At 44.6% G+C, this 12,382-nt stretch overlaps 1 protein-coding gene across 1 annotated transcript in view; it reads left to right on the top strand.

Moving 5' to 3' along the window:
* ALK (ALK receptor tyrosine kinase) overlaps window positions 1-12,382 on the top strand; it is a 797,030-nt gene that overhangs the window by 651,050 nt on the left and 133,598 nt on the right. Inside the window, exons 6-8 of the mRNA XM_075595436.1 lie at window positions 378-509; window positions 6,736-6,843; window positions 8,516-8,616. Coding sequence (XP_075451551.1) covers window positions 378-509; window positions 6,736-6,843; window positions 8,516-8,616 — 341 coding nt within the window. The remainder of the gene's footprint in view (window positions 1-377; window positions 510-6,735; window positions 6,844-8,515; window positions 8,617-12,382) is intronic.

Genomic DNA, 12,382 nt, shown 5'->3' with positions numbered 1-12,382 from the left:
CAGTTGAAGGCTGAGCTTCTGATTGAGTCACCTGTGCTTAAGCAGGACTGATTGAGCCACCTGTGCTGAAGCAGGGAGTGATTGAGCTACCTGTGCTCAAGCAGGAAGTGCTGGAGCCAGCTATGCTGAAACTGGGACTGATTGAACAACCTGTGCTGAAGCAGGGACAGATTGAGCCACCTGTGCTATGCAGGGATATCCAGAAAACCTGACTTGTTGGGGGGGGGGGGGGAGGGAGGCTTGGAGTTGAGTCCCCCTTCATTATGGTTATTTAGCCTGGCACGTAAGCTACCATTGGAAATGTCTCTCAGGGAATGTTGGTTTCTGTAAGATCTCACATGCAACAGCACATTGAGTGATTCTTATTTTCTCCTTAGGATCCCCTCCTGGAGTGAAAATGACCCTGCAGGGTTCCTTCAACTGTAGGAGTGGGATGGCAATTAAGCTGTGGCAAGTGTGCAATTTCATCCCAGACTGCGAGGAAGAGGAAGATGAAGGAGAATTGTGCCGTGAGTATTTTCTGTGGTATATATTTAAACAGAACACAAAAAAAAAGTCCACAAATGGTTCAAACAGATCTTACAAAGAACATTAATGTCACTGCAGATTTGAGGCCATTCCCTTGAGACATGACCATTATCAGCCAATTTTCCTCTCGAGACCATTTTCCTAATTAGTGCTGTGATTTTTGAAAAGTGCAAAAGGCGTAAGAGGACAGTCTGAAACTTAACCTTTTATAGCATGCATCTTAAATGCTCAGGAAGCAAAAAAAAAAGCGTTACCTGCGACCCAATGGAGTCACAGATGAAGCGTGTTGTTACACCTGAAATGTGTGTTGGTACTCATCACCACGGACACGTCAGCGACCGGCCCGGGAGGCAGTGCTAGCAGAGACTTAAGAGACGAGCGCATTATTATACATGCATCTCCCGTCCTCTACAGCTCCTGTCTACTATATTGTGTTAACTACAGATAGAGCGCCCTTTACAGGGACCATCTCTTCCCACCGTTCTCCTCTACATTCCTGTCTCTCTGTACCTATTTATTGTAGGGAATATTGGACAGTATCGTCCAGCCTAGAGCCCGTGTTTGGCCTCTTTAAACTTCAGCTATTTTTATTTTATGTGCACAAATGGTTCTCATTACTACAGTAACATTCAGCCCCTCCTCCCATTAACCATGGGGACTAATAGTGCCTACCTAAGGCTGATTTAATTGTGGATCTTCACTTAATTTGAAGTCATTTCAGACACTAACTATCTGCACTGTCTGCGTGTTGTATGTGTACGCCTGTCTTGTTTAGACATATTTTAGATAATATCAATTAAAAGCTATTTTTGAGGATCATTTCATTTGTCACTACACTAATTGTCTATTACGTCATATAGTGGTCAACAATGTGGGATTTTCATTTTTCTCTGTTCCCCTGCTTATAACGCCACAGTTAGGCATAATTAAAATAACAAAGAATTCTCCCGGGTATATCACCCTTCTCCTCTTCTTCCGCAAAAGACCTATTTCGGATTTGGGGTTCTGGGTCGGAGTAGCGCCATGACTGGTATAATGTCATGTTATTGGAAGATAACCCAATGTGATGCTACTGCACAATAACATTGTAGCCAAATGATCAGGAGAGGATCACAAAAAAGAAACCCCAATAGACTTGCACTCAACCTATATATGTAGTGAGCCACATAATGGGAGATATCTAGGAGGGATACATTCAAAACAATAACATTTTATTAATAAACTCTTCTAGGTGAAATGTGAAAATAGATACAATAGTTAAAATATCTCAAGATGAGACAATGCCAGCTTGGTATACACCTGGTGTGTGGTAAATGTATGCTACGTACTATGTAGAGAAACCATACGCCCAGTAGGCTTAGTGCAAATATTACAAATATTAAGGTTGAGCTTATGTGATCTTGTTCGTGTATGTTGCACAATAACATGACATGACGCCTATGCTAATGAGATGTCGTTCGGACATTGTGTTGCCTATAATTTGCTTTGAGGATACCGTGTTACTGAGGGAACATATCGTTCGTTTTAGGCAACGTTACATTATGAGTCCTGGTTTAACCGAGCTTTGTGGATCTAGCCTTTTGTGTCCTATATAAACCTGAAATTGGAATATAGTGGAAACAGATTTATGAAGGGCAATTTTAAATAACTTTACGATGATGACTAAGGAACACAGACGACCTCACAAAGGAAGTATAAAGCTGTCGTGCTATGACTCATAACCATTTCCACAGTGTGTATACAATGGTTTTGTGAGTCATGTAAAAAAGCAAATGGCCTTCTGGGATCTGGCTCTAAGAATCCATGTTATGATGCTGGAAGTATGATGTGGGGTTCATTACTTCATCGACTGTTTTACTGCTTACTGCTTGGGGAAAGAACAAAGATCCATGCATCATGGGATAGTAATAATGTCAGGCTGTTCCTTCCTTTAATGTTGAATATCATATGTTTGTTGTTTTCAAGTTTGATACAGCCCAGGTAAATGCCAGCTCAGATCTGGGGGCTTAACTGAATGTTAAAGGCACTGATTTTGAATGGCACTCAAAACCAACACAAGGTGCCGTCATCTATTTATGCATATTCCATGAATGTAGCAGGACTTAACATCCTCGGGGCCGCGGCAGCAAAGGATTAATGCTGCTGGGCGGCAGTGGATATTCACAGTTGAGTGCAAATAGCCGCACGGCTATTCGCACTCAGTAAACATCCCAGCCTGGAATCGAACCCTTGTCCCCTTACGGCTATTCGCACTCAGTTAAGTTCCATAGAAACGTGTTCATAACAGCTCGGCTATTCGCACTCAGTTAAGTTCTACTAGCTCGGCTAGTCACACTCAGTTAAGTTCTACTGAGTGCAAATAGCCGCACGGCTATTCGCACTCAGTAGAAAATAAAATGGAAAAAATAAACATCCCTGCCAGGAATGGAACCCTGGTCCACTATGCGAATGGCCTGCAGCATAACCACTGAGCTATAAGACTTTCTGATTTTTCCTGGTGAATAAAGGCATAGAAACCTGTTCATAACAGCTCGGCTATTCGCACTCAGTTAAGTTCTACTGAGTGCGAATAGCCGTAAGGGGACAAGGGTTCGATTCCAGGCTGGGATGTTTACTGAGTGCGAATAGCCGTGCGGCTATTTGCACTCAACTGTGAATATCCACTGCCCTGCTGGGCGGGCTATATTCAGAAGCAAGGACCCCCCACAGTGCGCTCGTGGCAGACACTGTACCCAGCACCGCTATCCTTTGCTTGTTAGTTCACTGGGGACAGTTACGCTTGTTACATCGGTACATGGCTGTTGAAGCATCAATGTAACATCAGCATTGCCATCATTTAAGGCTACGGCCCCGCTGTCTGCCCTGCACGCGCGCCTGCCGGGCTGGCGGCGCGTGCAGCCAAGTTTCCCGGTCTGCAGTGAGCGGCAGGGGAAAAGAGAGGGTGGGGCGTGATGGGGGAGTGACGGGGCCGCGGCCATGATGTCACCCGGCAGGTTCGCCCTCATTGGCTGAACCGCCGGGGGGTGTGGCCTAGCGCTTTGTCGCTAGTTCTACTCACAATTTTCATGTCTGCCTGAAAAACTGACCGCGCAGCACGGCGGCCCCTCGCAGCGGGCCTGGCCCCATTGAAGGGCGGCTCTTGTCGCGGCCGCTGCAGCAGCCAGAGGGGACCAAGCCTAAAACTGCTACACAGAATACAGTTTGTGTATGATGCAGTTGAAAAATGTCTGTGTAACGGGTATTCCCCCACCCAATCGCATATAGAGTGTATGTGAGGGGGAACCTATATGTTACCAGGGGTGGTGCGTATACCTGTTAGGCTCACAGGAGGTCTGAGCCTCCGCCAGTGAGAGCCTGGGGTGAATCCTCTGGAACGTTCTCGTCGGTCAGCGCCTCCACCTATGTAGGATTCTATAGGAATGTAGAATGGCCCTAGCATAGGAACCCACCCAGACACCACATACACCAGGGTTATGGCTAACAGGTTTACTGAACGAGCAAATAACACAATAACATCACATCATATTGTATAGCAACACAACACAGAGTATCATACTTTAACAGTGCAACATCATCAGTATGCACAACGATATATATGTCACCCTCTGCCACTAGCTGGCAGCTATAATCTTGCCCTTAACTGGGCTGTAACCTTGCACCCCCTTCCCAACCCCGTGTCCAGAGAGTCCAAGCCCACTCAAGTGTGTGAACAGGCCTGTCACATGTGAGGAGCAAGGTGAAGTTGGTGCACATGTGGAAGGCTGTAAATACCTGCCCAGGTGTCTCTACACCTGGGTGTCTTCGCAAAGGGTCTACCGGCGCCGCTTGGTCCAGCGCTGATCTGTACCTCCTCGTGGGATGGGGTCCCGCCGGACGTCCCACCGTAAGGACAGTCTCTGGATCAGCAACACAGCTTACAGGAACATGCAGCAAACCCTTTAACTGGTCCCTGCACTAAAGGACTGCAACAGTGTCTCTCTCTCTCCCTGCACTAAGGAACTGCACACGGTCTCTCTCTCTCCCTGCACTAAGGGTCTCTCCCTGCACTATCACACAGCTGAAGGGGCACAGGGTCCCCTTACCTAAGGGCCTGTCCCTATGAACACCCACCCTCACTAGTGGGGAGTCAGGGCCTCAACTCTAGCCCGGGGATTTCTGGCCTAGGGCAGAAGCTCGCAGCTCTCTGCCCCCCTTCTTTCCCCCTCTGTGTCCTCAGCCTGACTGAACAATCCCTGTCTGCATACAACATTGTTGCAACTTTGCAGCATGAGAATCTGTCAGCCTTATTGGCTTCAATGCAGTAGGTGATCAGGGTGAAAGTGCAGTCCCCAGAGGCTGCTGGGAATTGTAGTCCGTGGTGCAGCTCTTTCCTATGGAGACCGCGTGCGCGATCATTACTGCGCATGTCTGAAGCTGTAATGGCCGCCGCTACTCTTAACTGAGCATGCGCAACTTCCAAGAGCTCTTGCACACATGTAATGGCCACCGCTACCCTTGCCAACCTCTGCGCATTGCGCGAACCTCGCACCAACCACAACATGGCCGCCGCGACTGCTCTGCTTACGCGCAAGCCTCCGCACATGCACGAACACATTAAACATGGCGGCATCCTGCCGCAGCTGCCACCGGGAGCCCCCGGGAACGCGCTCGCCCCCGCAGCAGCACGCACGCAAGGGGGAAAGAAACTGGCAGACAGGGGACAGGAGGGACCCTGGCTACATCTGTTTGCTTTGTTTTTTAAGATTACAATTGGATGCAAACTGTGCTCATGAAGACATTTATACACCGAGTAGCAGATAGCATTATCAGAAAATATCTCCAGGATCTCACACTGGGATAAGGATAAAAAGGACCATATTTACTATGTAATCGTCATGCCACTGACTTGAATAGGCTGTAAGGTGTCTTCCAGAAGGTGCCGTATTGCAGAATACTGCAATTTCAAATGCACGAAAAAGGTTTTCACCTACAGATGCAGTTGACGGCATTAACCATAGTGATAACACATATAACAAAACTCAAAATATCACAGACTTTCCACGTCTTCAATGGGGGGTCTTGACCCAGCACATCACGAGACATCAGAATGACCTATGTCAGTGGGATATTCCCACAAGGAATGTTGACACGGTACATCACAGAGAGAGAAAGCAAAGAGAACCAGCATGACATGGCTCAGGTAGCACTCCCTGGGGAGAGAGAACACAGAGCCGACACACACGTAGCAGGCATCAACACTGCTCACATTAAATAACTGCTGATAAGAAAAAACATAGGAACAAAGAAATTGAACCAGATAAGGACCTCTTGGCTCACCTTGTCCACTTATTGTAAAACCTCAGACCCTATTTGATCATTGGCTTTCTTTCATATTTCGGGAAGCCTTGTGTCTGTCACAGGCATGTTAGAATTGCCTTACTGAATGACCCTATACCGCCTTAGGCTAGGTCCCCAGTGTCAGCTGCATATGGCATGTGCTGCGGGAACATGATCCGTCCCTCAACGGGGCCGGGCCCTGTACCTGCCTGCGCGCGCGTGTAGAGATCGAGATGCGCAACCACATTTTGTGAAGACAAGTATTTTGTCTTTGCTAGTGCCGACGGAGCGCTGGCCACGTCACGGCGGCGATTCAGCCAATGAGGGCGAACCAGCCGTGTGACGTCATGGCCATGCCCCCTCTCCCCCCCCCCATTGCGATCTTGTCTTTCCCCTCAAAGACCACAGATCGCGGCTTGACAAGGTGCATCGACCCCAGCGCGCGCCGCCGCGCGACTGGGGCCGTAGCCTTAGTTGGGAAGCTAAAGTCCCCTGGCTGCAAAACGGGGACAACACCAGCACATAAAAAATGGTAAAGGAAAAACTCCAATTGCTTTCAATATGATTCATTTCCTTGTATAAACGCAGTGCTCCGTTTGCCCGGCTTATGCTGAAGTTTGGTAGCCAGAAAACGTCGCACATGCAGTGGCTCATTTACAAAAACGCCGCGTATGGGGTGATATAGGAAGCTCGTTATACCTGCTCTTTGGTGTTAAAAACAAAAATAAAACACTGCACAGAAAAATATCACTTGTATTCATCATTGGTTTGAGTCGCCAATACTTTTCTTCACAAATGTAGGATTTTTTTTGTCAACATTATTATTTTTGAACTTATCTCTTTAGATAATGTGCGTGTTTTCTATATCTTCTTCTGCGCTCTACCTCCTAGGAAACTTACCGCCTGGCTTTTATTGCCTGTTTGAAGATGGGAGTTGTGGATGGACACTGGATCCACTCGCATCAGAGTGGAAGATTGGCGTCCTAGATCCTTCTGATGGTAGGTACCACCGTGTACAGGTATGTACATAAGGTATGTGGAGCATTACTCAAGTAAAGCACATATCTTTTTTTTTTTTCCCCACTTGTCACAAATATAATAATACTGCTGTATACTAATGGTGATGTTAACATTTATTATTTGACCAAACATCACAGAACACGAGCGCGGCTTTAAATGAAAATGAGACAGTCACACTTGCAGATGAGCACATGGGGAACAGGGTTTCAGGATATCCCTGCTTCAGCACAGGTGGTTCAATCAGTCCCAGCTTCAGCACAGGTGGCTCAATCAGTGGCTCAGTCTTCGACTGAGCCACTGTTTGAGCCACCTGTGCTGAAGCTGGAATATCCTCTAACCCTGACCTGTTGGGGGGTCTCGAGTACATACCATTGACAAGAACAGACACAAAAGAAAGATGCATTCCACTTCAGTAGTTCTAAAAGGGGGAATGTGAGTACTGCAATGTTCTCATGCTGCAGAAACACAGGGGCATCCTGCAGACGGCCGGTGCAAGGCTAAGCACACACAGCATGACCCATATACCATTTTTGAATACTCTATATCAGGCGAACATGGTTTTTTTTTTCAATGCTTGGCTTATTTACTTGTTTGAGTTCTATTACCTCCGTCCTTGACCACAACAAAAGCCATTTACCCTTCTGTGGCAAAAACGGTTGATTCCAAAGTATTATTACCTACTTAAAACACACTGATGGAGATAAACGAACATCACTGCTGATTGCAGACAGCATATTGAACGTCTGTAAAGCGGATGGAGGAAAGAGGATGTACTGTACAGTTATGGTCAGCAGGGGATCTCAAATCTAGTCCTCAAGCTCCCCACCCCCCTCAACAGGTCAGGTTCAGAGGATATCCCAGCTTCAGCACAGGTGGCTCAATCAGTGGGTCAGTTGAAGACTGAGCCACTGATTGAGCCACCTGTGCTGAAGCTGGGATATCCTCAGAACCTGACCTGTTGGGCGGTGTGGAGGCCTGGAGCTGAGAGCCTCTGATATACAGTATTCTTCATCAACTTGTTTGTGTCTATAACTGGGCCTGCAGCACTAGAGGGTCTCGGGGCTGCTGCTTGAGGCTGTGTTTCTTAGCATTGCAGGTATCCCATGTGCAGCAATGCTGACCACCTATTCTATCCACTTTTCAGCCTGATGAGGGTGTTTATTCTATTGGCCTATATGAAATAAAAATGTTGAGGTGCATGCACTTTAACATATAGGACCATATTTACAGTACTAAGCTGTGCTACTCCACGAGACACCTTCTGGTGCTGGAGGTCACCATGCAGCCCATTCTCCTGAACAGGAAACCTGCAGCTGAGTCTCACCAAATAAAACATTCAGGCAACTTGCTGGGTTATGCATTCAAGTCTCGTAGCTGTTAAACTGTGGGGGTTGGGGGTTGGGGTTTTTTTGAAGGCACCAGATTGATCAAACACCTCTAATTATAATTTGTCTGCAAAATCTATTCCTGATTCAAGGTCACCAACACATTTCAGGTTTCAGGCCCCGCCGCTACTAATCAGTGTTACCACCAGCGAATGCCTGGTGTGTGTACCCTATTTTATAAATAGAAAAACTTGATTAACGAGTTAGAATGCAAAGCATGTCAATCTTCTACTTCTAACTTTTGTCCCTTGTGTTTGTCCATCTAGGCTCTGTCTTGTTTCTGAACACCAGTGAATCTCCGGCTGCTGAGGCCCTAGTAATGACCAGCGTTCTGTATCCAGCTCCCCTGAAGAACTCATCATGCGAGGCAAGTTCTAATCATTTAACACGGCTTTCTTCCCAGTATCCCTGCCTCTTACTATAGCTGTTTCCCCTTCCTGCACAAATAGGACTGAAGTATGCATATAATACGATTCTAGAATGGAAAGCTTTGACCTTTTATAATGGTGGCACTGAATAAACTAAGGTTATCAACATGTGCTGTACCAATGTGTGCTACCCAAAACAAGTGCTCGTACGCAGTGGTTCTGAATAATGTATAAGACATACGCTGGAGAAACAATATACAACATTTGACACAAAATTGCTTAAATAATTAAACTTGCCTACAGGGACATGTGCCTTCCATTCAAAGCATATTTTAATATTGTGCCCCAACTCTCTTTTCCCATGAAACCCACAAACGCCTTGTTGTACTGTAAATCTCAGAAGTAGCTGAGCTGATCTGTAATTAATAAATGTGTTGAGTGGAGAGTTTTCATTTCCTGCGAAAATACTGAATTCTCAAAGGGTTCCTTGTGGCTACAAATTCCCTTTCATCTGAATCTTGTGATCCTGGCCTAATTCCTTTTCACTCACTTAATACTGTAGCTGATTGTGGGCAATTGTTGTTACATGTCTCGAGAGGAAGTATTTCAGGCAATGTAGATGGGATATTATCAGCAGGATGAGTGGACACATCATCGGGGAAAAGGAACAATACAGTTTGTCAAACGATACCAATATAGTGTATGCTATGAGTGCTAAAGGCCATGTCTATACATACTGCGCTATATACATATCACACACAGCTGTCTCTTACACATTCAAATACTCTATGTAATTCCATCACTAAATACCAATAGGGAGCACATAGGGGGTCATGCACTATGCAGTGATAAGTGGGTTTTCTGTGTGCTATGCACAAAGCAGTGATAAGTGCTTTTAAGTGAGATAACTGCCTTTATAGTGTGATACTGCCTGATGTGAGATTCACAAAGCAGTGATAACAGTGCAGTATCGTGCTATAATGGCTACTTGAAAGCACTTTTCACTGCTTTGTGAATCTCACATCAGAACGCAGTATCGCGCTATAAAGGCATTTATCTCACTTAAAAGCACTTATCACTGCTTAGTGCATAACCCCCATAGTATCTACACACACTTTTAGTAATGCAACACCCTCTTATATTTCCACAACTACCCACGCTATTTATATACTCTCCCACGCCACGCACACCTTTTGTAAAGCGCTGTATACACTGTGGGCTCTTTTTACATTTTTATTTACATACATACACACTCTTACATCACTAACATTCAGGGACTATTTAACACCCCAAGTCATAAATCGCATACTACACATGGGGGGAGGGATGGGTTTCAGTCACAGATAACATAACAAGATGCACTGTTTTTAAGTAAAAACCCTTGCCTGCTTTATTCAATGTAACATCGCAGTGTATCTCGAAAGCTCGCACAAGTAAAAGCTTTTCGTTAGCCACATAACGGTATCGTCTATTTATATATATATATATATATATATATATATATATATATATATATATATATATACCTGCACATATAGGTTTATATAGTTCACATTAACATGATTAATACATGTATTTCTAATCCTTATGCATATCCCATGTTTCAATTGCTCTTAATGTCAGTGAAAAAGTGGCCATTTCCTGTACAAGTTCTTAATATCTTGTAGGTTTCTATGTATTGAGTATGAAAGAAGAGACATGTAAAGTTGGGAAAGTGTGTGTTCCGCTGCTGCAGTGCAGCTGAGCCGATGTCTTCACACTTAATTCACAAAACGTTTTCTCTCAGATTTCGCGCTATCCCCAAATTTTCACGAGAGTTCAACTTGGCTTGGGAATGACCAAATATACACTTGGGCGCAACTCTATTGCCAGATTACCGTGACATTTCCCAACTTTCACCAGAATTTTGCAAAAAAATGGCATCTGATAAAGGATTATAAGACCTGATGCCATTTGCTTCTCTGCAGGGATTTGAAATCGCACGTTGGGGGTTATGCACTAAGCAGTGATAAGTGCTTTTAAGTGAGATAAAAAGCCATTATAGCGTGATACTGCCTTCTGTGAGATTCACAAAGCAGTGATAAGTCTTTTAAGTGAGATAAATGCCTTTATAGCGCGATACTGCGTTCTGTGAGATTCACAAAGCAGTGATAAGTGCTTTTAAGTAGCCATTATAGCACGATACTGCACTGTTATCACTGCTTTGTGAATCTCACAGCAGGCAGTATCACACTATAAAGGCAGTTATCTCACTTAAAAGCACTTATCACTGCTTAGTGCATAACCCCCATTGACTTTTAAGGCTTGATCTTTTTTTTTTTTTTTTTTTTGCAATGTTTGCCATCTGCAAATCAATTAAAAGCTGTTACCACCTACACTACAGCAGATTTGGAAACCGGCGTGTCATTTGACGCAATAAAAATCTTGCGTATTGTCCTTATTCATCAAGAATTATCTATGCATAAAAATTGGATGCAATACCACCCATAACGTGTCAGTCTGAGATCCCACCTCCCCGAGGAAGGATATATACTGTAGGGTCCTTGCTAGAGAGTGACAGAAAGAGAGAGGGGGGGGGGTTGTTAGACTGTCCCTCCTCCCCTCACCTTGCCACTGGGACACCTCGCCACCGGCCATCTCGCTGCCAAGGTAAGCCCTTACCCCTTACCCTAAAACCCCTAATACTAATGCTACTCCCCTACCCTAAAAACCTTAGCCCTTTACCCTAACCCCTTACTCTAATTCCCTACCCTAAAAACCAAACCCCTTAACCTAAAACCCGTATCCTGAACCCCTTACCCTTCCCGCTAAAACCCCCTTAAGTTAACTTATTGTAGCTTATTAGTGAAACAGCCGGCGGCTGAGTATACAGCTGCGGGGCGGCTGAGTATACAGCTGTGGAACAGCTGTAGCGATGGGTCCCTCAGTGGCTAAACGCCGACACCAAGTTGGTTAAATGTCCGATTCCGTACAGTAATACACTGATACATAGTGACGATATACTAATGTGCGCATGTACACTCACACATAAACAAAGTTCTCATACAGTACATTGGTATATATGTTGACCCTTTCAATAATTTAAAAGGAGCCCAAACAAGTTCAACACAAAACAGAGTCTTTGCTTCTTTTTTATCCTCTGGAGATTTACATACTGTATAGAAACATCCCTAGTGTTGGCCGGTAATAAATGCAACAACATGGAATCCAACAATAACATACGATATTTAGGTTAGCCATATTCATTACATTGCCCTTGTTTTCTTAATATTAATAATAAACAAAAAAGATACTAACAATAAAAAAATTAAACCAATCTTCCATACTATAAACAACTTGTTTTTTAAACAATGTTGTAGCTTTTAGCACAGCATAAATGCAACATACTGTACACACCGAAGCAACCGGAAATAACTTGATACTTGTATATCTGCAACTATAAGATTTGCTGAATACATTATGAAATCAACCTCTCATGCATAATACATATTCATCATTCGTTAATCATCATTTCCCCAAGCTCTTGGTTTGGTTCTGCAATCATATTTGGAATATTTGACAGGCTCGGGTTCCTGTGATAAAGAAGGTGACTCTACCTCACTTGGCGCTTACCTCTTGGGAATGTTATTTAGGGATCTTGCATCTTATGTGATTTGCTCATTGTGAGCCAAAAAGTGACTCTTGTGCTCACCAAGGAAGCTATGGGACTTTGATTCTTGGATATACAGTACAGCACGGTGGCACCTGCGATTGAGAAGAAAGTTT

The sequence above is a fragment of the Ascaphus truei genome, chromosome 4, assembly GCF_040206685.1.
Source record: "Ascaphus truei isolate aAscTru1 chromosome 4, aAscTru1.hap1, whole genome shotgun sequence".
Taxonomy (NCBI): domain Eukaryota; kingdom Metazoa; phylum Chordata; class Amphibia; order Anura; family Ascaphidae; genus Ascaphus; species Ascaphus truei.
Note: the sequence above shows the minus strand (reverse complement) of the source record. Positions and strands in the feature narration are given on the sequence as shown.